This window comes from Calliopsis andreniformis, chromosome 7 (genome assembly GCF_051401765.1).
Source record: "Calliopsis andreniformis isolate RMS-2024a chromosome 7, iyCalAndr_principal, whole genome shotgun sequence".
Classification (NCBI taxonomy): Eukaryota; Metazoa; Arthropoda; class Insecta; order Hymenoptera; family Andrenidae; genus Calliopsis; species Calliopsis andreniformis.
Window position 1 is genome coordinate 10,637,765 of NC_135068.1, and position 27,315 is coordinate 10,665,079.

A 27,315-nucleotide genomic window follows, 5' to 3' on the forward strand; every position below is an offset into this window, starting at 1 on the left:
TCAGTGATGATCTACGTCAATTCTGATCTCTCAATCCTATTAAATGTTTTTCGTCGACGTTAGATTTAAAATATGTGTACTGTTGGAACTATTACACCCTGAAGTTCCTGGGTCTCTGGCCAGAGGAGAGACGATGGGACCTTCCGTCGACCTACCTGGTGCTCGTTCCTGTTCTTCTGATGTTGTGCTCCATTTGCATACCGCAGACAGTCGAACTGCCGCGAATTTGGAAAGATTTGCAACTACTTGTCGAAAATCTGGCACTTGCCAATGTCACTATCAGTATTACTGTGCTTAAGGCGATTGCGTTCTGGGTTAATGGCAAGCGTGAGTATAAGTTTGGTGCCTTTTGGGATATTTTCGAATTTAAGTGATAGAGTTTACACAAAATTTTGAGATATTAGAAACCTCGATTTTTTAGATATAGAAATTTTGTAACTTTCTTACCAACTTTTCTTAAATTTTTTCCACCCTTAAAAACATCACACATGTCAGAATAAATCCAATGGTAATTAATGCACTAACTACTTTTCTCGTTTACGAGCATTGAAATCCCTGCTGATGTTTTAAAATGTAGACATTTTGGAACTTTTAAGTCCTCCAATTTCGAAATCTTTTAATTTTTAAGTGAAACTTTTTTCCACCCTCATGAACATCCCAAATATTAAAATATATTCAATGGTAATTAATGTCTCAATTGCTTCCTTCATTTACAAGCATTGAAATCACTGCTGAAGTTCATGGCTGAAGACTGGAGCAGCGAAACGAAGCCGAGCCATCGAGAGACTATGTTGCAAATAGCGAAAATCACTCGAATGACGATAATAAGGAGCACCCTTATGTGTCACAGTGTGGTGATCACTTACGTCATCCTTCGTCGACTAACAATTAAGTACAACGACAGTAAATTACTCTTTCGTGGATGTTTTCCTTATGACGTTAATTCGAGTCCTGAATACGAGCTGACGATATTTGCTCAATTCGCTGCTGCAACTTATGCAGCTGCATCCTACACAGCAGTGGACACATTTGTCGCCATGTTGATACTGCATGTCTGTGGGCAGCTTTCAATCGTAAAGAGTAATATAAGGAATCTTCGTTATTATGGAGAAGATTTTCGAAAACAGTTGGAGAGGATCGTAAGAAAACATGAGTATCTTAATATGTAAGATTTTTTGGTTTTTTTCGAATATCTTTCAAGTTCAATCGTCTGTAGAGAGCTTAATAAATTTTTTTTGTGATCTACTTTGGGGTAGTATTAAAGGCGGAAGCATTCCCCTTCGAACGAGACCTTGAAGAGTGACCTACGATTTTTTTTCGCTGAGTTATCGCTGTCTGAATGAAAAGTGAGCTGCTAGTCTTGAAATCAGGCAGCGATACAGAGATCGAAAAAATTCTCTATATTTGACCTGCTGTAACTCCGCGAAAAAAAATCGCAGGGAGGTGAGCCTAGTCTCATTTTAAAGGGCAAAGCCTCTACTTTAACGCCCCTGAACTGAACTTTGCCGAAAAAAATTATCCACTCCACGATGCGCCAGGAAAGAGAGGGTGATTTTTCTCCGAATGTTTTCCAAATTCAGACAACTCTCAGGAACTTGATAAATTTTTTTTCCGATAGTTTTTACAGGGATATTAAAGTAGGAACCCTCTCCTGTCGAATGAGACCTCGGCGAGTGATCTACGATTTTTTTTCGCTGACTTATCGCGGTCTGAATGAGATGTGAGCCGCCAGCCTCGTAATCAGGCAGCGATCCAGAACCCAAAAAAGGAGCCAATATTTGAGCTGCTGTAATTTTGTCAAAAAAAATCGCAGGGAACTGAGTCTAGTCTCATTTTAAAGACCAAAGCCTCTACTTTAACGCTCCTGAACTGAACTTGGCCGAAAAAAATTCCTCACTGCACAATCCACCGAGAAAGAAAGGGCGGTTTTCTCCCGAATGTTTCCCTACTTCAGACGACTCTCAGAAATTTCATAAATTTTGTTGAGATGCAATTTTGGGTGAAATTAAAGGTAGAAGCCACCCCTTTTGGACGAGTCCTTAATAAGTGATCTACAATTTTTTCCGCCTACTCAGTATTAATTTCGCCTCATAACGTGCACTTCTTTAATTAATCATTCATTTTGCTTCTTTATTCTGCATTTTAAAATTGAAAAGAGTGTTGAATTCTTTCAATATCCTTCTTAATTACGTCATAAACTCTGTAAAGGTTCGCAGAAACGATAGAAAAATGTTTCAACATGATGCTACTACTTCAGATGCTCGGTTGCACCATGCAGCTGTGCTTTCAATGTTTCCAAGTCATCATGGTAGGCAATGGCACTTGAAATTTTTCCCATAATTTTCCTAACATTATTTTCTCATTTCAGTCGATAGGTGAAGCAAACGAATTCCTAATATTTCAAATTTTTTTCTTACTGCTCTATGTTGTTTATGTGATGGTTCAGTTGTACTTGTACTGTTATGTTGGTGAAAAACTTTTAATCGAGGTACGATTATTTATATTTCTTTTGCAATTTTTGAATTTTTTTCTAATATCTGATGATAAAAAATGGACTTGTCAGCTATATCTTTCCACACTTAAAATTCGCGATATAATTAAAAAGGATATTGAAAGAATTCAACGCTCTTGCCAATTTTTCCAGAGCACAGAGATAGCAGAGGCAGTGTACGACTGTGAGTGGTACAATTTATCTCCAAGAGATGCAAAACTGCTGATAATCATCATACAGCGAGCCAGACTGCCACTGCAAGTCACTGCAGGCAAGTTCTGCTCTTTCACTTTGGTCCTCTATTCCCAGGTAAGTGCCCACAAACAAATCACTGAAATGAAACTTTACACAACTTTGCTTTTAACCCAAAACAGTCCACGCTCACATTATTTCTTAACGAACAACTCTACGTCCTCTAAAGACAAATATTTAAGAGGCTCACGAGTGAAAAGTCCCTCTCTCTCAAATTTCAGTAATCTCTCATATTTTCTGACCCAAATTGAAACCACAAATTTCTTATATTTTCTCATATACTCTTCAGCTTTTCCATATTCCAGATTTTGAAAACCTCGATGGGCTACATTTCTGTTCTTTACGCCACGAAGGACAAATAGAAAATTCACACTTGCACTGCTTCTATTTTTATTCCCAAATGCATAGTGCAATGTGCAACCTAACAAGAAAGTATCAAACTATTTTAGTACCTCTATATGTTACATTTGAAATCAAATAAATTGCTTAAAAGTACTCTCTGTGAAGACGTAACGACACTCGAAAGTAGTTAAAAAAGAGAAAATAGAAAAGTATTACAGCAGCAGAAAACGCAGAATAACAAGGCATGTCTTCAGAAACGGGCGAAACAAGTTGAAGAAGTTCACGAGGGGCTGGGTATAAATTATTAACGAGCCTCCTCGAGGCCAGCAGCGATCTTTGCATCGACTATGCAACGATAGCTCGAGGATATTATTTTTTTCATGCGACTCCCACAATTTTTATGCAACGAGATGCTCCTCTATCTTGGGACGCATTGGGTGCATATTCGAGCAGTTTGTGAAGCTAATTTGCAGTCGACTGCACGCGAGCGCCCTTTGTCGATGAATATTTCAAGGGAATGACTGTGAACCATCAGTTACGATCATTCTTGGTGCAGTTGTGCCAGTCCCTGCGCGTGACACGTTCGGTTCAGGTCATCAATTATGCGGCATTCGATGACCAGGCTTCTGGAGAAGTGAAATATTTAGGTAACGAGCATGGGGGATTGTGCTTTTATGGATTTTGCAAAATTGCTGGTTGACCTTTATGTGTGGGGAAGTTGTTGGAGGAGGGGAAAATTGTAGATAATAAAATAAAATAAAATAAAAGTAGAATGAGTTTGAGCTGGGAAATTTAAAAATTTGAGAATATCCCAATTTTAAGTTTCTAAATATTCTTTATTTTTGAACTTCTAAATTTGTCAAAAAACAATGTTATTTTTGGTAAAAAATGGCATTTTTAGTAAATTTAGGAGTTTGAACTTAAAAATGTTATTTTTAAAATACCATTTTTTACCAAATTTTATTTTTGATAAATCTAAATTTATTAAAAAGTCATTGCCCCAAAGGATTGTCATTCATAATGACAATGCAATGTTTCGACGCATGAGTTAAGTAAAAGTTCGAACTTTCACCGCTTATTTCCGTCAACCTCGAAGAAAGCGCGAGTCTTTAAACGTCGAAGGACCTTTAATAAATGTTAATAAAGATACACGTCTACAAGTAGAAGCCACAATGGGAGAAAACAAGGGACGTTGGCCACCTTCGCTTTGATGCACACCGATGAAAACGAAAGAGCTTCACGGTTTGTTGAGAAAGCAAAATGTCGGCTTATAAAACGAGCATCTTCACCTGTTGAGCCCTCATTTTGGCTTCTCGTGTCTTGCTACTTGCTAATTTCCATTTTTACCATTTTACCATTTTACCATTTTACCATTTTACCATTTTACCATTTTTACCATTTTACCATTTTTGTGCCAATTTAAATTTCAACTCAGCACTACAGATGGTTCCTTTTAAACAATTTTTCTGAGAGACCTGATTTGTTTCTCGAAAAAAGTACATACCAGTGGGGTCAAAAATCGCTGAACTGAGAAGGTGGTAATGGTAAGAAAGATGGTAGCCTTGAACGTGAAGTTTTTGGTAATTGTGAGCATAGTGGTTTGTAGTGTTGTCGCTAGAAATGCTGACAACAAACGTGGCTTTCTCAAAGAAACAAGTGATAAGAAACATAGTGGTTCCATGCTGATGGAAATCGCGAAGGAGCTTGTGCAGAGGTCCACTACTAGCAGTCAGGTGAGAAGATTATGAATTTTCATTGCTGGCTATAGCTAAAATGAATCACATGTGGCTTCTAGGGGTCATTTTTAATTTGTTGAATATTCAAAGCTTCAAAATCCAGAGGCAACACTTTACCTACAAGTTATATGGTATAATGTAAATTTTTCTGAATTTAAATGAATAAATAGAAAAATGAGAACTCTTCAAATTTGTGAGCAGCAATTTTTCTACCACAATTACCATTTTACAGGTGCTGAATTTGAATCTATCTAACTTGTTACTGCTTTTGGTGCTGAAAGCAGTCGTATTCGGTGCAGGGTACTTAGGCCAACATGGTCACAAGGGACGAGAGTTGGAAGGAGGTTTTTACTAATAAAAATATCAAAATTTAACTATCTTTTCTACTTTCTGCAGCGACTAACTCTTAAAACATTTTCAGAGAATGTGGTATCCGAGGGGGAAGTTGCATTAGCGCTGGGTTACTTAATGGGGGACACGTGCTTATATCGAGCAGCTTGTGAGGAGCCCCACGTTGCAAAAGAATATTTGGGGGCTGCAGAGATGATAATAGAAACCATGAAACTGTTACCCCAGTAAGGACTAATTTTCCTAAGATTTTTAGAATTCTTTTAATTGAGTCCCCTTTCACTAAAAATACCATTTTTATTCTGCTTATTTGAATTAAGAGATACATATATTTAATTTATAGTAATTCATTATTATTATGCTACTTCATATGATCCACAGTAAAATATTCATTGCTGCATAATTTGCAGAAGCCTGCCCATTGAAGGAAAATACGAAAAAGCAATTTCAGAATTTCGAAAAGCCATTGAACATGGTGTCACGGATGGTTGTCCACCCGAGTACACTTGCAAGAAGGAAAATATCAAAAATTTCTTAAAAGAAGAGAAGAAATAATTGTAGGACCAACTAACCTTAATTTTTAACATCAAAAGAAAATTTACAGTGTAGTAGGTAATTACTAGTATAAAATAGTTGAGAGAAAATGAAGCAAAAATCTTTTCGTAATTTTGAAACAAGATATCGAAGTACCATAATGGCGACTTTCGGTGCGCACGCACACGAACAATTCTAACAGATAGAATTGTTCCTCGTATGCATGTATAAATGCATATACATACAAATTATATTTAAGTGGAGGTTCAAAGGAATATTGAAATAAAGATTCTCCAAAAAGTATCATAAAAATAAGAAATCTTCTTACCAATTCTCTTTAAAATTCATCTCTCTTATCGCCAAAGACGCCGAATTTTCTCACAAAACCTCTCTCCTTCCCCACATCCCATAAATCTATTTTCCTGAAAAACTGATCAAATATTCTCCACTTAGAACATCTAACCTCAACACTATGCAACTCAATGCTTCTTTTAATAGTAAAATATAATTACCTTTTTGTTGGAATCTTGAAAAATTGTGAAGCTCAAAAAATTCACTCCTCACTTTGCACTCGTTTGAAAGACACTGAATATTTTCTTAGAGAGTCACCAGGTGTCGCACAGGAAAGCTGTCACCTAACCTAACCCTGCAAGACAAGCGGCGCTGATCAGCGCTGACGATCAAGTTTTGATTTTCGCCTATTCACGCCGCTTGCGCGTATAAACAATTTTTCTCGATTAAACTAGTGCAGTTTTTGTACCCTCTATTGGGTGAAAAATGAGCTCCATAGGCACGGGGGTAAATATTAGATAAATTCATTTCAAATAACGTTGGAAAAATACTTAATTTCGAGTAATGAGCTCTAACCTCTCTGGTGGTTTCAGTATGACTTGTCTGCGTCTCAATTTTCGCCGGACGGACGCGTGTTCCAAGTGGAATATGCACAGAAAGCTGTCGAGAATGGAGGGTAACTATTAAGTTAACAATATTCTGTTTTGGGAAGAGTATTTTTTATGTAGGAACACCTAACCTCTTCTATAGCCCTCTATTTATTCTTACCATGAAGTATATTCTTCGCTAACTTCTGCCTTAAATATGGCCTTAATATTAACCCTTTGCGCACCATGTATCACTATCGTAGCTTTTCTGTGAGCGACGTTCTAGAGCCACGAGTCACTGTAGTAGCTCTGCTCTGAGCTATATTCTGAAACCATGCGCCACTGTAAGTAGCTTGACGAAACTAAAGAAATACAGAGCGCATGATAACATATAGTCATGTCTTGTAAAGTGTGCACTTCACCATGGATGTGTTAGTCACACCCCGAAGCTCTGCATTTTATGGGAGAACTATGGAACAGTCTCATGTACAGTTTCCTGGTGCGCAAAGGTTTAACTATAAATTTGAATTCTTACAGCACAGTGATCGGTTTGAGAGGGAAGGACTGTGTGGTATTCGCAATTGAAAAAATAATCACCTCCAAACTCTACGAGCCAGGCACCAACAAAAGAATATTCAACATAGACAAACACATTGGTATGGCAGGGTCTGGTTTGATTTCTGACGCAAGGCAGATTGCGGAGACCGCAAGATCAGAGGCCTCTAGCTATAAGTCACAGTATGGAGTCGGCATTCCCTTGAAATATCTGAACGAGAGGGTTTCTATGTACATGCATGCCTACACTCTGTATTCTGCGGTTAGACCTTACGGTTGCTCTGTGATTCTTGGAGCATATGAAGATAATGGGCCAGTAATGTACATGATCGATCCATCTGGTGTATCCTATGGATACTATGGCTGCGCCATTGGTGAGTAATAGAGGGGATACCAGAAATTTTTAACACTGTGTTCGTAGTCCAAATATTATTTCCCTAAAAGTATTTATCTTAAAAATTTGCAATTTTCCTGAGGTGCCTTGTATTTTGTATTTAATTGTTACAATAAACAGATGGAATGCTTATTGATTAACAGGAAAAGCGAAACAGTCGGCGAAGACGGAAATTGAGAAGCTGAAGTTAGCCGAAATGAGCTCTAACGATTTGGTAAAGGAGGCTGCAAGAATTATTTATCTGGTCCACGATGAATTAAAGGACAAGCAGTTTGAGCTAGAAATGAGCTGGGTGGGTAAACGAACAAATGGGAGACACGAGCGTATCCCAGCAGACATAAAGGCAGACGCAGAGGCGAAGGCGAAGCAGGCAATGGCTGAGGACTCAGACAGCGACACTGAAGATATGTAAATTGAATAGTTTGGAGAAATACATTTTATATTGTAAGCTGTAATTTAAATACACGAGAGATCACACTGCTATGGCGCTTTTGTTATCAGAAAGCAACTTAAAAAATAAAATTCTGCCCGTTGTTTACTACGAAAAATTCTGCAGTTTTTTCTTCAGCACACAATCCCTTTCTGCTCTGATGATGTAATAAGTTACGTTTTGATGTTTAATTAAAATCCTGATTTATTTTTTCCCCCTTTGATTTAAATCCTGTCACGCGTGTTTGTCGACACGCGTTACGAGAATGCTCTAAAAATTGTCACAGTAATATACGATTAACGAATACGACCCCTTTGTACCACTAATAGGATTTAGAGACTTTTTTCCTCCCCGATTAACGAACCTTTTAATCGTATCAGACGTGGAACACGTAAAAAAGCGAAAAATGAAATGGAAAAAGCCTGCAACACGTGCTAGTGTTTGAAAATCAATAAACATTACGATGTTACAAGGTGTAGGAGAGTGATTCGCTCTTTCAGAGAGATAATCGAGTTTTTTCTGTATACAAATGCAATTCGAGGATACCTTTTTCGAATTTTCTAATTGGAAGTCTAGCAAATTTTCAAATATTCGAAGTTTTAAACACTCACTATACTTTGTCCCAAAATAAGCGACCCAAGCAGAGCCACTTTGTCTTGCAACGAAATCACTATTCCTGCTGCACTAAATACGAAAATTCTATTAAAACCACTTCCACAATTCGCTTCATTCAGACCACAAAAGCAACCCCCTGGAGTTCTACCTCAACCCCCTAAGTTCATTATATATCACTCTCGATCTTACAACTAATTCCCCTGTACCTGCACCTTTCTTACATCCTTCCACAAAGGAAACAAAGTTACCTCAGCCGCAAGTATCACGCTAGAACCACTGCCGCGAGGATGACCTCTCATTTACACCCTAATTAAATCGCAAGCGCGGTAACAGGTCACGAACCTCGCACAGACATCCACAGTCACTTCTATCGACAGACAGAAAACAGGTAATGCTATTGACAATTATGTCCTTTGAATATTTTCTTCACACGAGTAGATTATTATATCATTCTCCTAATAGTATGTAAATAATAATATAATTTACTCAATAAATAGGCGAAGAATATTCTATTCAAGGATCCTTAAGAATTCAGGAACTCAAAAAAAAAAATAAAAAATTATTAAAAAAGAAAATCATAAAAATTGTAGCCTTTTGGGGGTCAAACAACCCTTTTAACACCCCATGCGTCGGGGACAAAGGGGTTCACGGACGTCTGTGCAGCTGATCTCGCGCATGCTGGTTTTTCGCGTCGAGGGGGGTTGCTTCTCGTCTGCCGCGAGTAGATATTACGTGCAGCCAGAGGAGAGAGGGTAGTTTCAGCCGGGCTTTATATAAGGGTAGGTAGACTTTGAAACTTCGCCACTGGTTTTGATTGATGCACGGGCTCCGGTTTCCGTGGGAAAGCGAGGGGTCAAGAGGTAAATCGCGAGTGCCGTCGTCGCCGCCACCACGTGGCGTTTTCGTGTGCCGTGGACCCTCAGTGGCCTGGAACACCTGTTCCACCCCAGGACAGAGGACGATGTCGTTGAACCGTGGCAACGTCACGCTGGACGATCTCGAGGAACAGGTCAGTCCAGCGGTTTACGTCAGCGCGGCGGTCGCCCTCGGATTCATCGGCTTCTTCGGATTCACCATGAACCTGCTCGTCGCGATCGTGATCGTCAAGGACGCGCAGACCTTGTGGACGCCAGTTAACGTGATCCTCGTCAATCTTGTCGTGAGTTTTACGATAGGAATCGTGGATTACTTGATCTTGAGTTTTTTAGTCGAGGGAGGACTCGTAGAAGGTCCTCAGAAGCTATTGCTAGGGATTTTTTTTCTTATTAGGATGTGACTGATTTTTAGGAATTTTTTCGAATCAGTTGTCTTACCTATTCTGCCTTCTTCCACTAGGGAGAAATTGTGTGAAGCCCTCCAAAATATTTTTTTAAAGGTAGAGGACTCTAAGATAGTTTATTTCAATATTATCAATAGTTTCCTCAATGAAAATTCATAAATACCACTAGCTTTTACCTAAGTTACACAAGAATCCCTAATTCTTCCGCACAAGAAATTGTTTATTGTAGCCTGGGGCTATTGGTTTAGGACAAGAGGAATATTTGACGAGTTTGGCTCACTTTGAGTTTGAAGCTAGAGATGATTGAAAATCTTCAGGTCTGAGGTTTTGGGAATATTAGAAATGAGGGGATAGAATTTGTAACTATAGTGCCTGATAATGTGGTTTCTCTGTTGTTGGTAATTTCAACAGAATTTCGAAGTCCACTTACTAGTAGATGAAACAAGCCAAGATGAAATTGAAGACAAATGTTTTGCTAGGTTTTCAGTGGTAACACAACAAAAGGAGACTGCAAATATTGTAGTTCTTGTTAAGAACATCGCCTAAAAGTGAGCAGTGGTTTCAATATTAAGTGAGCTTGTGTTTTAATCATTTTTCCACTCATTTTGTACTTTAAAAAATTGGAATCAAGCACCCTTTAAAAATTCTCATAAACATCAACTAAAGTTTGCCATTGATAGCTATTCCGTGTGAAAAAAAGCAGTTAATTGGTCCTTTGGTCCTTTGAAAGTTACCACAGCGTCAAGAAACTTGTCCAAAGTTTCAATCAGAGACTCCCCCGCGAAAACAAACAATAAAAGTGGTAAACAATTCCAACATTAAGTGTTTCAAATTCTGAGAAAATGCTGCAGAGTTTGTACAGCAGGATTCGATAAAAATTTCTGATCGTGCTTGAATAGAAATCTGAAGTCGACTAGAAGTTTCCTCTGGATGCACGAGGCAAGTTATTAATAATCATTTCGAAACTGAGTTAAATTTAATTTAAGAGCCGCGACCGATCGCTGGGATTCTCGGAGACGATGGAATATAGCGATTCACTGTGCTTTTGTCGCTGCAGAAAATGTTAACGCTCGCCAGATGCATAATTCATGCGTGACTAACCGCCTCCCACGCAACCCCCTCGCGCAGAGTTGAGAAGGTATCCCGTGGATTTCCTGAAAACTATGTCACACGAGTTCAACGAGACAAACAGTTGCATTATGTCCCAATGACGTCGTTTTATGGGTGGAATTAACTGATAATGGGAAGCTGGCGAAGGTGTTGAAAGTTTCTTCAGATTCCTCGAATTGTTAGGCAAATAAGGTTCTTGGAAGACATTTGTTTTCTTCGGAGTAATCTTTGGACTACGCGCGAGTTTGTTGAATAGGGGAACTGGAGAGTATTTCATTTTCGAGATGAATACAGGTGGGTTTGAAGGATAGGTGATTCTAAATTTAGCTTAGAATTTACATTTAAGCTGGTCAAAGTGAAGATTTAAGGAACAACGCGAGGGATTTTTTGTTGGAAGTGAAATCGAGTTGAGATAATTCGGGATGGAATTATCTGGAGTGATGCTGGATTGCAGATTTAACTTAAATTAAATTCTAATGCAATTTGAGGCTTCTCATCTAGAGTTCAGTAATAGAAATCTAAGACAGTATTCTAGATTCCTGGAGAAATATTGAAAAATTTCTAGGAGGACATTGTTCAAGATAATTCAAGCTCAAATTATCTGAATTCCAAATTTCACTTATAGATTTCGTTTGAACTCGAGTTTTTGCGATCTGTAGCCCATCAAAGGAAAACTAATACAGTAGCTTAATCCAGTCACGAGTCAGACCCAGCCCAAACCTCATTTAAGCATGACCCAGTCCTGACAGAACCTCCTATACTATCTCTCAAGTCCAAAAGGAACATTCATCAAAACGCTCACATAAACAGACCTAAAATCATAGAAATCCCATTTATCTTGTGTCTACCAAATGAATCATTTAAACATTTAATTACCCCGCTGGACATGAGTCTGCAATTAAAAGGCAAAGCAGATTTCAAGCGAAATTTCATTATCCAGATCCTCGATTGGCCGTGTCAAGAGGCATCGACGCGTGAAATTACAACAATGGAGAGCATGCATTCTGAAAACTTTCGATTCCTCGTTAAAGTCGAACTCTTACGAAGGAATCTTTATTAACTGTCGCTCGAGTGCCATGCTGATCGGGCACAAAAGCTCTACGAGATACCGAGGAACCGCTTTCAGTCGAAATCCCTTTCCCCATTACAAACGAATTTCTTCGTCCTCTCATCGTCTGGCCCTGAAGTGTGCACTCGTTCCTTACAACATGGGAATGCTCCAGTTACTCTCAGCCCTCATTCGACCGACTCTTATCCCTCCGAGATCCTGTCACTCAGTGGGGAATTTTTCGAATTCGATTCAATCAAGAGCTGGGATCAAACAGTGACCTCGCTGGATTAATCATTGAGCAGATTGTAAAGTGTACTGACGTTTAATATCGTTTAATTAATATTTATCTTTGGTGCTCGATGCTTTGACATTTGTCTCCAGGATATTATAATAAATATTTTTTTATTGACTGTGCCTGAATTAATGAGAGAAATTGTACATTTAAGGATTTTTAATTTACGTGAAGTAATTTACGCGAAGAAGAAAAATTCTGTAGAATTATTAATCACTGCTCCAATTTAATACTGTCTTGTTTCATAATTATAAAAATATCAGAGATATTTCAGGAAGGTATCGAGTCCAAAGGAGCTCATCTCATATTGTTTTCATTTAATATTATCGAAAGTGGTCGTACCTGAGCGCAAGGGGTGAAAACCACCCCCAACCCTCTGTTCTCGAGGGTGAGATGGAAATTAAAATATCAAGGGAGAATTCAACATTTGTATTTTCAGAGCTTGCCAACCAAGTTTCAGGGCAAACGGAGGATTTCTATTGAAAGCAGTCGAGCTTTTAACGAGTGGCGATATAATTCCTTACAAGGGGTGGAAGAATCGTTAAGTGCCGAGTATGAGGAATTTTATTTGACATTTATGACTACTTGGCTGAAAAATGCGCGCGTGGAGATTTCGAAGGAGTAATTTTCACCCAAGTACATACCCGATAAGTTTCAGTCTCTCAGGATTTCATTCTCTTCCTTCTTGCCAGAATCCTATTCTTGAGCTTATCTTGTACTGGTTTCCTGTTTCTGGGAACCTTTTACCTAAATAACATTATGAAGTCTGATCAAAGATAACTGTGAAAGTTCCTCGTTCCTCGGTCACCGAAGACTAAGAAGAAAACTTGTCTGTCTTAGGTTCGTCATTGTGTAGCCTTCATTTCTGGCGAAAGAATTTTCCACTTCATCGTAATCCACGAAGAAGTGCCCTTTCCCTTATAAAACCTCGAGTTCATCGCGCTTGATGCAGTCGCCCCGCAGAATTTGTATGCAGGGACACAATTGAACACGCGAACTCCTTTGGAGAGATTACCTCTTCCTCAGCGAACTCCTCTTCCCAGTCTTGGCTCGCGGAAATTAAGTACGACAAGAATGCTTAAAGGATTATGAACCCTCCCCCTCTAGCCTAGTTTTAATGAATGTTAAAAGAGTGCTGCGATTACTCTGGCCGATGCCTGCTTAACGAGCAACTTTGCTGTGCATTTTAATCCCAAGGAAATCGTGGGGAGGATGATCGAGAAGCTCGCTGAAGGGAAGTTGAAAGTTAGGGTGCACTTGGAGAGGAGGATTGAGAGGAATTTTTAAGGATATCGAAAGAAAAATCTTGTGGGAGTCACGATAATCACGTTGAAAATAATTTCTGAGTTCATATTGAGTTTAATTAGACAAGAAGTTGTGGAATTTAAATTAAATGCGCATTTTTGGATGATGCACTGAACTAGGAGGCGTGGGATGGTATGGTGGGGGGCCACGTGTCGTGGTCTCGTTGGCTAGTAGGCGGAGACGCAGGTAGTGGGGCGCCACGTGGCACTGTCTCGTTGGCTAGTGGGCGGAGACGCAAGTAGTGGGGCGCCACGTAGCGCTGCTTCGTTGGCTAGTGGGCGGAGTCATTAGTGGTGGGAGGCCACGTAACGCAGTCTCGTTGGCTAGTGGGTGGAGGCAAGAGGTAAGGTACTTGGAAGAGAGACTACGAGGCGTGGACTCGATTAGATTATCTTCTGACCATAGCCTCATCAGAGTAACTTTCATAGAGCATAAAAATACAGATCCTAGCCATTAAACAGAGGTTTCAATTCGTCAAAAGCGATGTCAAAATTTTTTTAAAGGGTATAAATTAGAAAATCTATGAACAGCAAATAATAGTACGATAATTGCTTTCAGGTTGGCGATTTTTTGGTGGCAGCCTTTGGGAATCCGGTTGCTATGGTCTCTGCGATCACAGGAGGGTGGTACTGGGGCTACAAAGTGTGTCTCTGGTATACATTATTGTTTATTAACTGGAATTACGCGAGATTTCTCTGAGGAACAGCGACGGTTTCTTTTCACCCTGAATGAGCACGATCCCTTTCCGTCTTTCGTTGCTATCATACCGTACACAATTTCTTCTGATAGAAAATAATTGAATCTGAGAGTGACGTGATCCTTTCTTCCGGTTAACTGAAGAATTCTCGTGTCATTTTTCGTTCGGATTGATTCGAAGTTTTCTATTGGGGATACTTTTTATCTACCTATGACCACTTCATAATTATGATTCAATTACTACTGTTTATTCACAAACATAACAAATTCTTTGCATGGCTTTGTTACTAATTCTAATTATTTATTGTAATTACTATAGTAAAAGAGGGCAGAAAATTACAAAAAAAAAACAATGACGAGAATTTTAATTGGCAAATAACGTTGCAACACCAGCGTTAATGGCAAGACAAAAATAACGGATTTATTTTGCAGCAGATGTGCAGGATACGCATGCTGCTGAAATTTCACACATCGCTGGCCATGCCATGTACAGCGATTAAAAGGCAAATTAAAAAATGCAAACGTGTACCTCCTCATTTGTAATCCTTATATTTGTCACTGCACTTGTTTATCAATTTTCAAGCCAAACAAGAACGACTAGATTCACCGAAGAATGAATAATTCAGTAATCAGAAACGATCACAGTCTTAAAAAAAAATTCTTCAAAAAATTGCGCAACCGTGAAGCATGATAGAATGATTCTGCAAACATCTGGGGAATGTTGCCTCGTTGAAGGTTGATTTCAATCTAAAGTAAAATCGATTGAAATGTCTCGAAACCGTTACAAGACAAGATTCGATGGGTCGATAAAGTATATTGAAAAGAGCAGCCATCGCGAAAAATTCGCAAGGGCATAAAGCATAATACGTTAAACCCAGAGGGCAGAGCATGCTTTTAATAAGTTCTTTAATAAACGAGCATGAAAGGGCCCTAAAAGCAACGAACCGTCTAGCTTTCTTCCGACAAGTATTAAGAACTTCCTGGGAAATGGGAAACTAGAGGAACAGTCGCGAGAGAAAATTACGTAGAAACACAGCTAACAATATTTTCACCCGTTGCGAATCCATTTTTCGTCCCTTCTCTGCGATAGTGAACCCATCATTCGCGATAGACGCAAGGGAAGCTTGTAATCATTTTTCCTCCCCTGGGACATTTCACCCTTTCAGAAAGGAAATGTTTAAACTCGTCTTTTCGAAGAAATTTCAATTTTGCTGGAGAAGCAAGCGATGATCGAATTTCAGGGAACTGAAAAATTTCAGTGTGTAAAATAATAGAATTTTTAAATACTTATTAATAAATTGTGAAAAATTCTGCTCTGTGGCAGAGCACTGCTTATTTTATCTTCAGGGCACGGCTCGGACACTTTAACTGGCACGTTGTAATGTAGTGGCGCTCAATTATCGATCGCAATTTAATTATCGTTCGCGAGAGAGCCCATTGATAAGGATGTGGTTCGTTAGGTATAATTGCCGAAAGCACCCTTTTGTTTGCAAATTACTGTGAAATGTATAATCTCAACGAATCGCGTTGCTTTAGTAATATAATGCAACGTCGCTAATATTCGTGTTTTCCTCTGTTTGGAATAGATTCGTTCTTTTTTCGTTGAAATTTTTCCGCGCCACGCTTTTTTGTGGCCTCGTTTTCCGTCAATCAATTTTTCTCTTTCCACGTTTTCCTGGAATGAAATTTTCTCTCTTTTCAAGTTTTTTTCCAGGGTTTCTTTCCTTCATTTTTCTTGATTTTCCGCGCCAGCTGTTCTTTCTTCTTTAAAATTGTTCAATTTGGTAGTTTCCACTTTTTCCAAGACTTTTTTTTAGATCACTTTGGTGTGGTTTCCACATTTCCACTTTTACTATATTTTTTTCGCAATTTGTTTTGATTTTTCCTCTAATATTTTTCTTGTGTGGTGATTTTTTCTTCTTCAGAATTCTCCCAACTCTGAGGGAGAATATAAACACACGAGACTTTTTTCCTCTAACTCTATTTTTTCTTCTACTTTTCACAACTCCTCCCTCCTCCTCCTCCTCTTTAAAACTTGTGTAATTCCTTAATGTTGTTCTTTGGGAAATTTTCTTTTCTTATTCGCAGTTCATATATAGTAATCCAGAAGTGCAATGTCCACGAAGAGACTTCTCGCCACAGGAAATTCTGATCCTCATCTTCCGGAAAATCATCAATATTAATAAAAACGGTCACCCATCTTTGACAGGATTGCCACCAGGGCTGCTTGACGTCGATATGATCGAACGAGGATCCCCACAGAACGAAACCATTACATCCCATCAATCAGTCACTTTATCTTTTGACTGTCACTTCACCCTCATTCTCTCTATCTCTATCTCTCCGTCAGTCGACCTACATTTTCATTCAAAAGTGTTAGGACCCTTAATAATCTTTCACAAAGTAAAAATTAAGTGATTTACAAATTTTTAAATTACAGATTAAACGAAGTCTATTAGAAGAAACTGATCCTCGTGGACTTACATTTCTGGATACTATATGAGCTTTCAAGGAAAGAGGAAATGAAATAACTTATTTGTGATTTCATTTTAAATCATAATCACATTTTTATGTTCGTCATCTTTTCCTAATCACTGTGAATGTTGTCCACAATTTCTGTTTCGGTAGTCTACCACTCTTTTCCTTCTTCTGTCCTTAAATCCACAGACAATAGTCCAAAGCCAGCATTCGATAACCCACTGGGCGAGCGTTAATCTCGGTTCTGAGTAAACACACGAGCAGGTCGATACCAGGAAAGAGCAGCGTAATTTATACCCAACGCGAGGTGGAAACGGGAAAGTGTGAAAGTTCGAAAGCGAGACGGTCGTGGCGTGAGTGTCAAAAGTACCATTTTTAGGTACCAGGTCTCGACCAAATAATTGCATGTTTATCCTCTTGTCAGAATCAAGCGATGCACACTTTGTCCAGGTTTCACGGTCCAGTGAAATATATGGCAGCGTTAAATCCTGTAATTTCTTGAGACAGCTTCTCTGATACGGCCTGTGTCGGCTTTATCGATAAGAGCGCGACGATGAATGAAGGAATTCAATTTCCCAGAATTTCAAGGGGATTTTATGGGTTTGAAGGTACGCCTGGTTCATGTCCACCCTGGGATTTGCCAGTATCGGGAACTTAACTGTAATGGCTGTTGAACGATGGCTGCTGGTCGCCAGACCGATGAGAGCCTTATCCATAAGGTAAGAAACATCGAGTGCCTCCTTATCTGTCCGCTGCACCACACGTTTTCCAGAGAGTTCCGCGAGGTCTCCTTTTTGCGAGAAATTATTTTCTGGTATTGGTATGGACAGTGGAACAGTCACACGTTGGTTATTTGTCAGATATAAAGAGACTGAAGAGATATTTGAGGATTAAGAAGGGCAGAAAGGAAGACATAAGAGGATTCGTGTCTTCTGGGCTGACATTCTGCATTCTAGATGTCTTTTTTATTATTCTATTCCGCTTGGAGAGCCATCCACAGCACGTCAAACATTTTCAGTGTTTAATGAACCGCGGGAAATTTAAATACCTCAAGTGAAAAATTTACAGCTTCTCGTAAAGCCACAGATCTCTGCCAGCAATCGTGCATAACGTTTCCAAGAATGGTTCCTCGATTACTGTTAACTCTTGTAATTCACTGCAGTATTTCACTTGTGTCCACGAATTTATAATTAACTCTGGATCAACATCGGCAACAGGTGCATTTTTAGCTCAGAGATGAGGGACAAGAAGAGAGAGGGCTTTTCGTGGAGTTCTTGTAGAAATCTGGCAGGAACTTCACGACTGATTTGCGTCCTTATTGCATAATTTATTATTCAGCACTGCCTCGACCAGCGGATTAGCAAAAAAAAAATTCAAATTTTCTTCAGTGTCAATATTTTGCAAAATTTTGAATCTCAAATTTCACGACACACTATTTAATCTTAATTCACACTGCCCTAATCAACAAACCAAATACAGAACCGAAGGATTCACTGTCGCTACTAATATTAGATTAACAACTTCTCAATTTCTCTGAATTCACAGTCCCTTTGTTTATTAATTATATTTGTTTGAAATTCGCAATTTAAGTTGTCTTTGACAGTGGCCAACGTTGAAGAACAGTTGCCATTTAGCCTCAGTTAGCCTCTGTATTAAATTGCCTGCTCTTAACAGGCACGCTGTGATACTAGGTTTCTTCGTTTGGGTCTATGCACTTTGCTTATCACTACCACCCCTATTCGGCTGGGGGAGTTATGGTCCCGAAGCTGGCAACGTGTCCTGCAGCGTTAACTGGGAGGTCCACGATCCTGTCACGAAAAGCGAGAGCTACATCGGTTTCCTATTCATCATGGGCCTTGTCATCCCTGTCATAGTAATCAGCACCAGCTACGGGGCAATTATACTGACTTTAAGGAAAGTGAGGAAAAGAGCGGGTAAATGAAGTCATTTATTTAGTTTCTTCTTTTGGGAAAATACTTGTGGAAGTTCTCGAGTTTCAAATTTATTTTGTGGGAATTTTTAAAATATTGCTATGTAATTGAGGCTTTATTAATAATGTAATCCTCAAATTTTGGAATTTCAAATTAATTTCTTCGTATAATTCACGGAAAAATCCCTATTAAGAAATTCAGATTTATTTTCTTGTGAATTCTAAAGATACTGCTTTGTAATCGAAGTGCAATCCTCAAATTATAAAACTGAAAATCAATTTCTTCACCTCTTTATAATTCAACCAAAAAAATTCTTATGTAAATATTTAAAATTCATTTTTTTATGAATTCTTAAGATACTGTTCTGTCATCGAGGCTTGTTTAATATTGTAACCTTCAACTTTCGAAATTTGAAACTGCGAAAGAGAACACGATATAATTTACGTGACACGTTTCGTTTTGTAATGCAGGTGCACGCGGAAGACGCGAAGGGAAGGTTACGAAGATGGTCGCGTTAATGATCACAGCTTTCCTGCTCGCTTGGTCGCCCTATGCGGCGCTGGCACTCGCAGCGCAATATTTCGATGTAAGTACCACCGATAAACCACGTTTTTTATTAATAATTTAATGAACTGAGAAATGAAGAAATCTGGAATTTTGTATTTAATCGTCCATCGCTTTAATCAATCTCAGAGCGATAAAAAAAGTGATAAAACCCAGAAATAACATCGTGATTTTAAGTGTCAGTGCCAGGGCCACAAATTTATTTAACTTAAATTTAATGATGGAAAGTATTTGCTGTTTTTTGGAAAAAAAAAAAAGTGAAAAAGAAAATTTGCTCATCTCTGATTGAAGCAAAGTAGTGAAGTCATTCATTGTCTTGGTATCGTGCGTGCTAATGCTACTTAATGACCATAGGAAATTATAATAACACTTTCACTGCTACACGTTAAGTTCAAGGTACTCGTAAGCGTGCAGACAGAGCTGGTTACTTCAGCTATCCCTGGTTCGCGCAACACTGATTTTTCATACACTCTCAGACGTATACAGTGTGGTACAAGAAGGTTGATTACAGGCTGCGTTCATGATTAAAAACATCGATCAATGTTAATCCAGATCTGATATATGTGTACAGGTAGCTGCTTCTCAGAAACAGCGAAATTATTTCGAATTAATCCATTTTACCTTCACTTTCGTTTCCCTTTCTAGAGATAATAAGGATCCCCCTAGATGTTACCTTTTTGAGATGTATCTGTGCTGCATAGTTTTCACTTCGTTCTGAGAAATTAACGTGGCAAGAGATAAGTGAGAAGATTGATTTGTAGTTTAGAGAGATAATAGGCTTCTATTTGTTAAATACATGATGCGAACTTTTAGACGAAGTTAACACTTGAGACCAAGTTGATTTGATTCAAAGTTAACTTGAGGAGAAGTTAACTTGACTGAAAGTTAACTTGAAGAGAAGTTAACTTGGCTCAAAGTTAACTCCAAAAGAAGTTAAATTGACTCAAAGTTAACTCGAGACGAAGTTAACTTGGCTCAAAGGTAACTCGAGGCGAAGTTGACTTGAGACGAAGTTAACTTGGCTCAAAGTTAACTTGGGACGAAGTTAACTTGGCTCAAAGTTAACTTGAAGAGAAGTTAACTTGGCTCAAAGTTAACTCGAGACGAAGTTAACTTGAGACGAAGTTAACTTGGCTCAAAGTTAACTTGAAGAGAAGTTAACCTGGCTCAAAGTTAACTTGAAACAAAGTTAACTTGGCTCAAAGTCAACTTGAGACGAAGTTAACTTGTTTCACAGTTAACATAGACGAAAATTAACTAGTGTCAAAATTACCTAAAGACTTAAAAAAGAAAGTTAACTGTAGTCTCAACTACAATTTACTTAAAAATCCCTACAAAAATATCTTCCATTCCCAAAAATTCACCAGTTTCACTATCCTGTTTGCTAAACAATCCTCTACCTTTTTTCTCAGGCACAACCATCCCCCTCAGTGGCAGTGCTTCCAGCCTTGCTAGCGAAGTCCTCCATTTGCTACAACCCCATCATCTACGCGGCCTTGAACAGTCAATTCCCTCGGTCCCTGAAGAAGATATTCGACATACGAAGCCCGAGGAATATGCCAGCAGAAAGTCAGAACACAGCGTTGACAGTATTCAGCAAACGAGAACAGGGGAACTGAGGCCCACTGTTAGAACTCCTCCAAGGGATCATGCCCACCGATTCTCCGATTTTTTGGGACCTCGAGGGTGCTCAGGAAACGGGGCCTGGCAAATCCAACGTCAGTGTAGACACTTTCGCCAGAAAGAATTCAATATACGGTGGACAGAATTTCAACGATGTTCTTCTTTCTATAACCCCTCCTGTAGTCTATTCATGCCCCTTCGTTGGCAATTGGGCCCAATGCATATATTATGGAAGTGGAGTAGCAAGTGGCGACAAATTTTACAAAGTGACAGTCACAATATAAATCAGAGATACTATTTTATATTTTAGGATTTTTATATTAGTGTTATGATACTTTCTCTTTCATTTTTGGTGGCCCTGGGCCTTATAATGGATCTTTGGAGTAACAAGGATATTGTTTTGGGTATCAGGGACATTGTTTAATAGTTTAGAACTCTTATATTATATGTTAAGCTACTTGCTGTTTCATTTTTGGAGGCCCTGGGCCTTATAACAGGCCTCGAGGACATCAGGAACATTGTTCTGGGAAATTAGGTATATTATTTTGCGTCTTAGGAGGCTTATATTATATATTAAACTATTGTGGTTCCATTTTTGGTGGTCCTGGGCCTTATAGTGGACCTTCCTACGAGATTATTAGTAAGGCAATGGGTTCAGCGTGTATATACCTATGATTTATGATTGATTACAAAGTTTTACAGAGGAATAATTCAATAAAAAAGAAGATAAAAAAATTTCACAGGTTCTCGTGCCAAGTTTCCCCTCCACAAGTTTCCCAGCGCCACGGAGCTCATTAACTCCTCCCTCTTTCTTCTTACTGTGTCTGTGCAAACGAGATGCTCGCGAAATGTGGTTAATTGGCGGAAAAAGAGACGAGAGTGCGTGACGGAAAAGCGGAAGACACAAAGAACGTGAGGTGGAAACGAGAAGTCGAATCGTAAGTGAATCTTCTTTGCGAGCCACCCCTCGAGCTTCGTTTTGCGCGAAATATAAGCAAAGAGAGGCAATTGAAGCTAAAATAAGAACACGGTTCCCCGTCGATCGAGGATTTTAATTAAAGTTTCACTCTCTCAATAATCCATCAAGTTGCTAAAAAAACTTAATCACATATTCCCGCAAAAAATGATTAGCTAGTTTCATGCCATAAGTGAGAGAAAACTAATGAAAACGAGGAGCAATAAAAAATACAGTATCTCTAGCCACGAGTGAGAAAATAAAATACGAGTAAATATGATAAGAAAAAACTCATTTCTCACTTTAAAAAATTGACAGAACCTTTCGTCCAGGTAATTTAATTTTAAGATAAAAAATAAGCCACGTTGAAGGTGCACCGAGGTACCAAGAAAGGAAGCAGCAGTCGTTAAAATAATTGCATGCCACCTACGAAGCTGCTGACACAGTGATACCGTATCAATAACGAAACCTGGCATCGTCCAAGCAATTTCTATTTTGCCAGACGCTTCTCGAATAAATATCATTGCAGTCTTCCTTCTCCTCCATCTATGGCGTCACGGTGGCGCAGGGTCGCTCCATGAAATTAAGATTACGATTCCCAACACGCGCGATTATGCCACTGTGGCGAAAGTGAAATCGAGAAGAAAATTCACTGCCTTCGCCTCCTTCCTGCTCCCACTCTTGGTTTAAATAATATTATAAAATTCCTTTCATACGCTTTCTGGAGGAACTGAATTGTTCCTCTGGTAGTCGATCAAATAAATATTAATAATATTATTGAAGCATACCACTGGTTGGAGATTCTGGGAAAAGGTAGAAGATTGTTTGAAACTCTGGCTAACTTTAATATTATTCAGGGTGAACTGGGTCAGGTTCTGAAACTCTGTTCGAAAGGTTCTTCGATCTTTGTCGAGGAAATTATATATTGAACTTTTTTTATGGGGAGAGATAGCTTTCATAATTGCAGTTTCCTTTAGTTCTTTTTTGCTGCCCAGAGGCTTGGCTTTAAGGGATGGAAACTTGAAAGTAAGGGTTGATAAATGTTTCTGATGTTTAATATTATATTCAGGTAATGAGGGATTAATTTATGATAATATTGAATAATAGGGTAGTTGAAGTTGGGGAACTGTTGATGAGAAGAAATTAAGAAAATATGGGATTACTGTTCGTTTTATTCTCCAACCTTTCAAACTATGCAACCCTATAATACCCTAGATCCTAAAAAATTCCCTAGAATTTATAGAATTCATATTTCTCACATTTTCCTGCTCTTCAAAACAGTTTGAAAGCTTCAAACACTTTTCATGATTCCATATTATGTCAACAACTGTTTCACAATTATTCATAATTATCACTTAGGCATATAATTACCCAGCCATTAATAGAGAAACGGTGAATCGAGGATGGCTAGAGTTTCTATTAATCGGAGGTGCAGTCGATTCGAAAGAGAAGTGGGGAGGAAGAAAAATAAACGTGTAACTGTTAGACAAACCATAATTTTCCAGCGATAAATGATCGAGAGATGTTGCGTAACGATAATTGGCTGTCTCGGCGCGGCAAAAGTTGAGGGAGACAGTAGTCGCCTCGCGAAACGGGTTTCAAATAAAGGCAAAATGCAGGGGGCTGGTAAACGACCGAGAGATGGGTAAATGGGTCGTTGGATCCTTTTGGGTGGCACAATCGACGATCGTGACTGTAATGGAGAAATTCGCAGCAACACTGTGCCGAGGAGAATAGTAATTAAGGAGCTAATGGCCTGACGATTGTTTGTTTTGCTGACGCTCCTTCTCTTACAGATCTCTGACTTTTTGGTGAGGATATTGCTCCAATTTGAAGATAAAAAATTCGCGAAAAAAATACAATTTTCTGAACAGGTGTCCTCTACCATTGAAAAGGACATTTTCTAAATTTCTTTTTGGGAGATTTACAATATATAGAATTTTCATTCTTTTTTATACAAATTTGTAGAGATCTCAAAAATATTATAGAATTTTTGTGGTTTCTAATATTACTTAATAAAAATTTCTATTTCATAAAAATAGGGAGCAGAAAAGTGGCACCTTTTGTAAGGCAAAATAATTCCAAAAAATTTTCCCTCGGAGGAGACTGAAAAAAGTGTTTAAATTCTCGCTTTCTCTTAATTTAAAAAATATTAATTAAATACTCAGCTGAGTATAATACTGTTGACTGAAAAAGCCTCCCTCTATTTTGTCTCCTAAGAAAAAAGGGGTGGAAAATCACGCAGGCTTCTGTGCCTCAAAAATGGGGCAAATTTTAATAGAAACATGTTTCGAATGAACTATTCCACAGAGACGTTCCGAAACGCTTGTAGCAAGATATATCACGAAACTCACGCGGCGTTTCGCGCGCATTCTGCAACGCGTTGCCGAAACGAGCAAAACGACTCGCGGCGAGGCTGTAACGATTAAACGAGATTCGAATGCAGATGAAGTCCGAAAGCGTAAAAACCGTGGATTTTAACAGAGACGAACGCTTGCAATGAGCACAACTGCACGAATGAGAACGTTACTCCGTTCCCTTTCTCCGCCTGCATGTTGCGTATGTTTAAGCTCGTTGTTTAACGCTGGAAACTTGAGCCCGACGCTATTCAGGGTGAAACTTTCCCTTCCAAAAAATGTTATTCTCTGTATACTTCGGTGGATGGAATGGGGCATTCTGTAGAGGTTGCTTCGTGAATTCAGAGTACAGTAGTTCGCCAATTATAGTTCTGCAGGGGGTGACTTTCCATTTTGGAGCAGTGGCGCTAGGGGGTGACTTTCCTTGTGTTTATTCTTTATTCCATTTTGGAGCAGTGGCGCTACGAAATAAGGTTGAAGTGTCTGAACATTTTATTATTTAAAATAATACCTTATTATAATTTTTTATCTTTATAACTAGAAACCATTGTTTTAAATAGAGATGTTAAATAGAGACGTCCAAATTATGTCATAAAACGTTTACGCCTAAAATGGCCACAACATAGTCGTGCTCAAGACATCCATGCTATCTGGATAGAGTCAGCCAGTGGAAGAATCCCTTAACAGAAGGACGCAAGAGCAGTTCCTTCCAGAAGACAGACTTCATCCCCTAGCGACTCCCCATCCCCTCCCTGAATGGGCTAACGAAATCGAGCTAATTTGCTCCAGCAGCGATTACAGTCCAAAGAAGGGATCAACTCGGGGCCACGAATGGCCTAACAGAACTTCCAAGGAGGATCCTGTCCCAGGATCCAATTGTGACGGAGGAGACACCCTTTCTTTCCGCGGGGCGCAGAAAATACGGTCTTTGTCTCGCGACGAGCAAGAGGTATGTAATCTGGCGAGTGTAATTTACCGATTTAACTGTCTGTGAAAGGAGCCTGGCATTATGCAGCGGCATCGGGAAGGAGCATCGATCAGAGCGAAACTCGGTCTACCGCGAAAATTAGAAATCACGACGAGGACCGTGGTAAACACGATTCGATACGATTAACCCTCTCGCTGCTTAATCGGTTCGACAAAAACGTGGGACCCGATGTTTTCAGCTGTTTTCCCCTGTTTTGATCTGTGATACGTTCTCCTCCTTGTTAATTAATCGATCGCCGATTTTATGGGCTGAGGAAACACTTGGAGATTAGGGTTAGCCCAGGTGGCTGTTAAGTGTCTTAAAAACGAGCTTCGAGAACGATAAATCAGAGTGTTAGATAAACACTTATTCCTAATCTGATTTTCCTCTCGTTTCTCACGATTGAGTAACCCTCGCGCGAAATTCCGCGCACCCAATAACCTGTTAATTGATACACACACAGAGCTGAATTCGTGTGCAGAGGACACACCCAAACTTGGATACACTGTCCAGCGATAATCGAGTTTCTCTTTCACCTTTTCCTGGCTGCAGCGCCGATTTTGGTCAAACAATTTTCAATCTTAATCTCTCACCCAAGGTGTACCCATTACCAAAAAAAGGCACTCTGAGGAGTCAAAGAAGGGACATGAATTTTCTTCAAACTCGAACTTCTGATTCCATGTCCTCAGTCACAGGATCGTCACTAGCTTCGCGTGGCTAGGGATTATTCAGAGCGAAAAAACCTTGCCATGCACTGTCACTCGCAGCTTTGACGAGGCAGACGTGACCTGGGTGAAGCATCTCTCTATAAACTCTGCAAGCCCATATGGAGAGACCACTGTGCTCAAAAGTACGTCTAAAATTTTGTCTGAGTTTTTCTCATGGAAATTTGATTCACTTTTTTATTTCAGTAACTCAGTTTTGTTTTCTCGTTTTATAGTATTATTTAATAATTGGATAACTGTCGATAAAAACGTTCCATTTCGTGGAAGGAACTCGTTTGGGCGGTTCAGTAGACAGGCTAGAGACGTCGGTTTTGCAAATCGCGATGGAACGAAGAATTAGGACAAATTTCACTGGCCCGATACCGTTATACCTTCGCGAGCGATTTGCTATCGGTACTGTTCGCCGCGACGTTTGCACGATGTCGAAACGATTTCGTGGCCAGGTGGCCGCGTTCCTTCGATTTCTTTCGACGGCACGCTGTAGGAGAGGCCCTCCTTTTCGTGGTCCCTTTCTCTGGACCATTAACTGGTAAGTGGTGAGTAAAATCTATCGAAAGCGTTCGGCAGAGGAAATTCATCGGTTCGGGACTGGTCGTAAAGCGTGTGACCCGTGAGATAAAATGAAATATTGAGGCTGAGGGAATTGTGGTCACGTGAAAGTAATTTGGTGTGGGAGGGATTATGGTTTTGGTAATTGTGGAGTAAACACTTTTGGTTCTTCATGGTTCTTTAGATGTATTTTGTATTTTGCATTGTGTATTCAGTGGACCACTTTTATGCACACTAGTCACTCTATTTTTATCAGTAATTTAGAAACACTCTCTAGGAACTCTCAAGCAAAGATCAGATACTAAAAGGCAATTTTACAAGCCAAACTTCCTTGACGACTGAATTTGATTAAAAAATCGTGTTATGCAATTTCCCTCGGAAATTAAAGTATAATTTAACTAGATCCTGTTGTTTAGATAAAGAATTCCTGAGCCCCCACCTATGGAAATGTCAAACGAGATGTGTTCATCGGATCATCCCAAAATAACCTGGATAAAACACCTTGCGCTGATATCTCGCGAAACTGTATTGAGTACAGACACCAAATATGGTCGTGTCCTTTACTTTTCACCCATATAGCACAGAGACGTCTCAAAAACATCTCAAAGACATTCATTAATGTCCTAACATGATCAAAAGACCTCTTGGAGACGTCATAAATTACAAATTTTACGTCTAAGAACGTCTTTGTAATAGTATGCCTTTAGGACGTTTTAAAGACGTCCAAGTCATGTGTATGAGATATTCAGACCAAAAATAGACGTCTTGGAGACGTCCAAGTCATGTGTATGAGATATTCAGACCAAAAATAGACGTCTTTAAGACGTCCAAGTCATGTGTATGAGATATTCAGACAAA

At 39.2% G+C, this 27,315-nt stretch overlaps 4 protein-coding genes across 5 annotated transcripts; all 4 read left to right on the top strand.

Moving 5' to 3' along the window:
- Nucleotides 1-788: 788 nt before the first annotated feature.
- Nucleotides 789-3,182, top strand: Or115 (odorant receptor 115). The gene is made up of 5 exons (XM_076381852.1): nucleotides 789-1,165; nucleotides 2,209-2,308; nucleotides 2,369-2,488; nucleotides 2,645-2,800; nucleotides 3,049-3,182. The coding sequence occupies exons 1-5, from the start codon at nucleotides 789-791 to the stop codon at nucleotides 3,103-3,105; spliced, it is 810 nt and encodes a 269-aa protein (XP_076237967.1). The 3' UTR covers nucleotides 3,106-3,182.
- Nucleotides 3,183-4,638: 1,456 nt separating this feature from the next.
- LOC143181417 (uncharacterized) lies at nucleotides 4,639-5,724 on the top strand. Its single transcript, XM_076381801.1, has 4 exons — nucleotides 4,639-4,818; nucleotides 5,054-5,165; nucleotides 5,243-5,396; nucleotides 5,580-5,724. Exons 1-4 carry the CDS (start codon nucleotides 4,639-4,641, stop codon nucleotides 5,722-5,724), a joined length of 591 nt encoding a protein of 196 aa, XP_076237916.1.
- Nucleotides 5,725-6,355: 631 nt separating this feature from the next.
- Nucleotides 6,356-8,013, top strand: Prosalpha7 (proteasome alpha7 subunit). Its single transcript, XM_076381968.1, has 4 exons — nucleotides 6,356-6,501; nucleotides 6,588-6,670; nucleotides 7,119-7,510; nucleotides 7,674-8,013. Exons 1-4 carry the CDS (start codon nucleotides 6,481-6,483, stop codon nucleotides 7,940-7,942), a joined length of 765 nt encoding a protein of 254 aa, XP_076238083.1. The 5' UTR covers nucleotides 6,356-6,480; the 3' UTR covers nucleotides 7,943-8,013.
- Nucleotides 8,014-8,916: 903 nt separating this feature from the next.
- Nucleotides 8,917-21,055, top strand: LOC143181573 (pinopsin). Of its 2 annotated transcripts, XM_076382072.1 has the most exons (7): nucleotides 8,917-9,354; nucleotides 9,422-9,734; nucleotides 14,171-14,265; nucleotides 17,395-17,505; nucleotides 18,461-18,720; nucleotides 19,188-19,303; nucleotides 20,694-21,055. In XM_076382072.1, exons 2-7 carry the CDS (start codon nucleotides 9,537-9,539, stop codon nucleotides 20,898-20,900), a joined length of 987 nt encoding a protein of 328 aa, XP_076238187.1. In that variant the 5' UTR covers nucleotides 8,917-9,354; nucleotides 9,422-9,536; the 3' UTR covers nucleotides 20,901-21,055. The 2 variants fall into 2 exon arrangements, with proteins under 2 accessions (XP_076238187.1, XP_076238186.1); XM_076382071.1 differs by lacking the exon at nucleotides 8,917-9,354 and having other exon boundaries at nucleotides 9,378-9,734.
- The last annotated feature ends 6,260 nt before the right edge of the window (nucleotides 21,056-27,315 follow it).

Bases quoted from the DNA above. Each gene is read 5' to 3' on its own strand.
- Prosalpha7 (XM_076381968.1), top strand. From the start codon at position 6,481: ATGAGCTCCATAGGCACGGGG. The intron at 6,671-7,118 runs GTAACTATTAAG...GAATTCTTACAG, and splicing joins AAAGCTGTCGAGAATGGAGG to CACAGTGATCGGTTTGAGAG. The intron at 7,511-7,673 runs GTGAGTAATAGA...ATTGATTAACAG, and splicing joins ATACTATGGCTGCGCCATTG to GAAAAGCGAAACAGTCGGCG.
- LOC143181417 (XM_076381801.1), top strand. From the start codon at position 4,639: ATGGTAGCCTTGAACGTGAAGTTTTTGGTAATTGTGAGCATAGTGGTT. The intron at 5,166-5,242 runs GTTTTTACTAAT...AAACATTTTCAG, and splicing joins GGGACGAGAGTTGGAAGGAG to AGAATGTGGTATCCGAGGGG. The intron at 5,397-5,579 runs GTAAGGACTAAT...CATAATTTGCAG, and splicing joins ACCATGAAACTGTTACCCCA to AAGCCTGCCCATTGAAGGAA.
- Or115 (XM_076381852.1), top strand. From the start codon at position 789: ATGTTGCAAATAGCGAAAATCACTCGAATGACGATAATAAGGAGCACC. The intron at 1,166-2,208 runs GTAAGATTTTTT...AACTCTGTAAAG, and splicing joins AAACATGAGTATCTTAATAT to GTTCGCAGAAACGATAGAAA. The intron at 2,309-2,368 runs GTAGGCAATGGC...TTCTCATTTCAG, and splicing joins AATGTTTCCAAGTCATCATG to TCGATAGGTGAAGCAAACGA.
- LOC143181573 (XM_076382071.1), top strand. From the start codon at position 9,393: ATGCACGGGCTCCGGTTTCCGTGGGAAAGCGAGGGGTCAAGAGGTAAA. The intron at 18,721-19,187 runs GTAAATGAAGTC...TTTGTAATGCAG, and splicing joins GAAAGTGAGGAAAAGAGCGG to GTGCACGCGGAAGACGCGAA. The intron at 19,304-20,693 runs GTAAGTACCACC...CTTTTTTCTCAG, and splicing joins TCGCAGCGCAATATTTCGAT to GCACAACCATCCCCCTCAGT.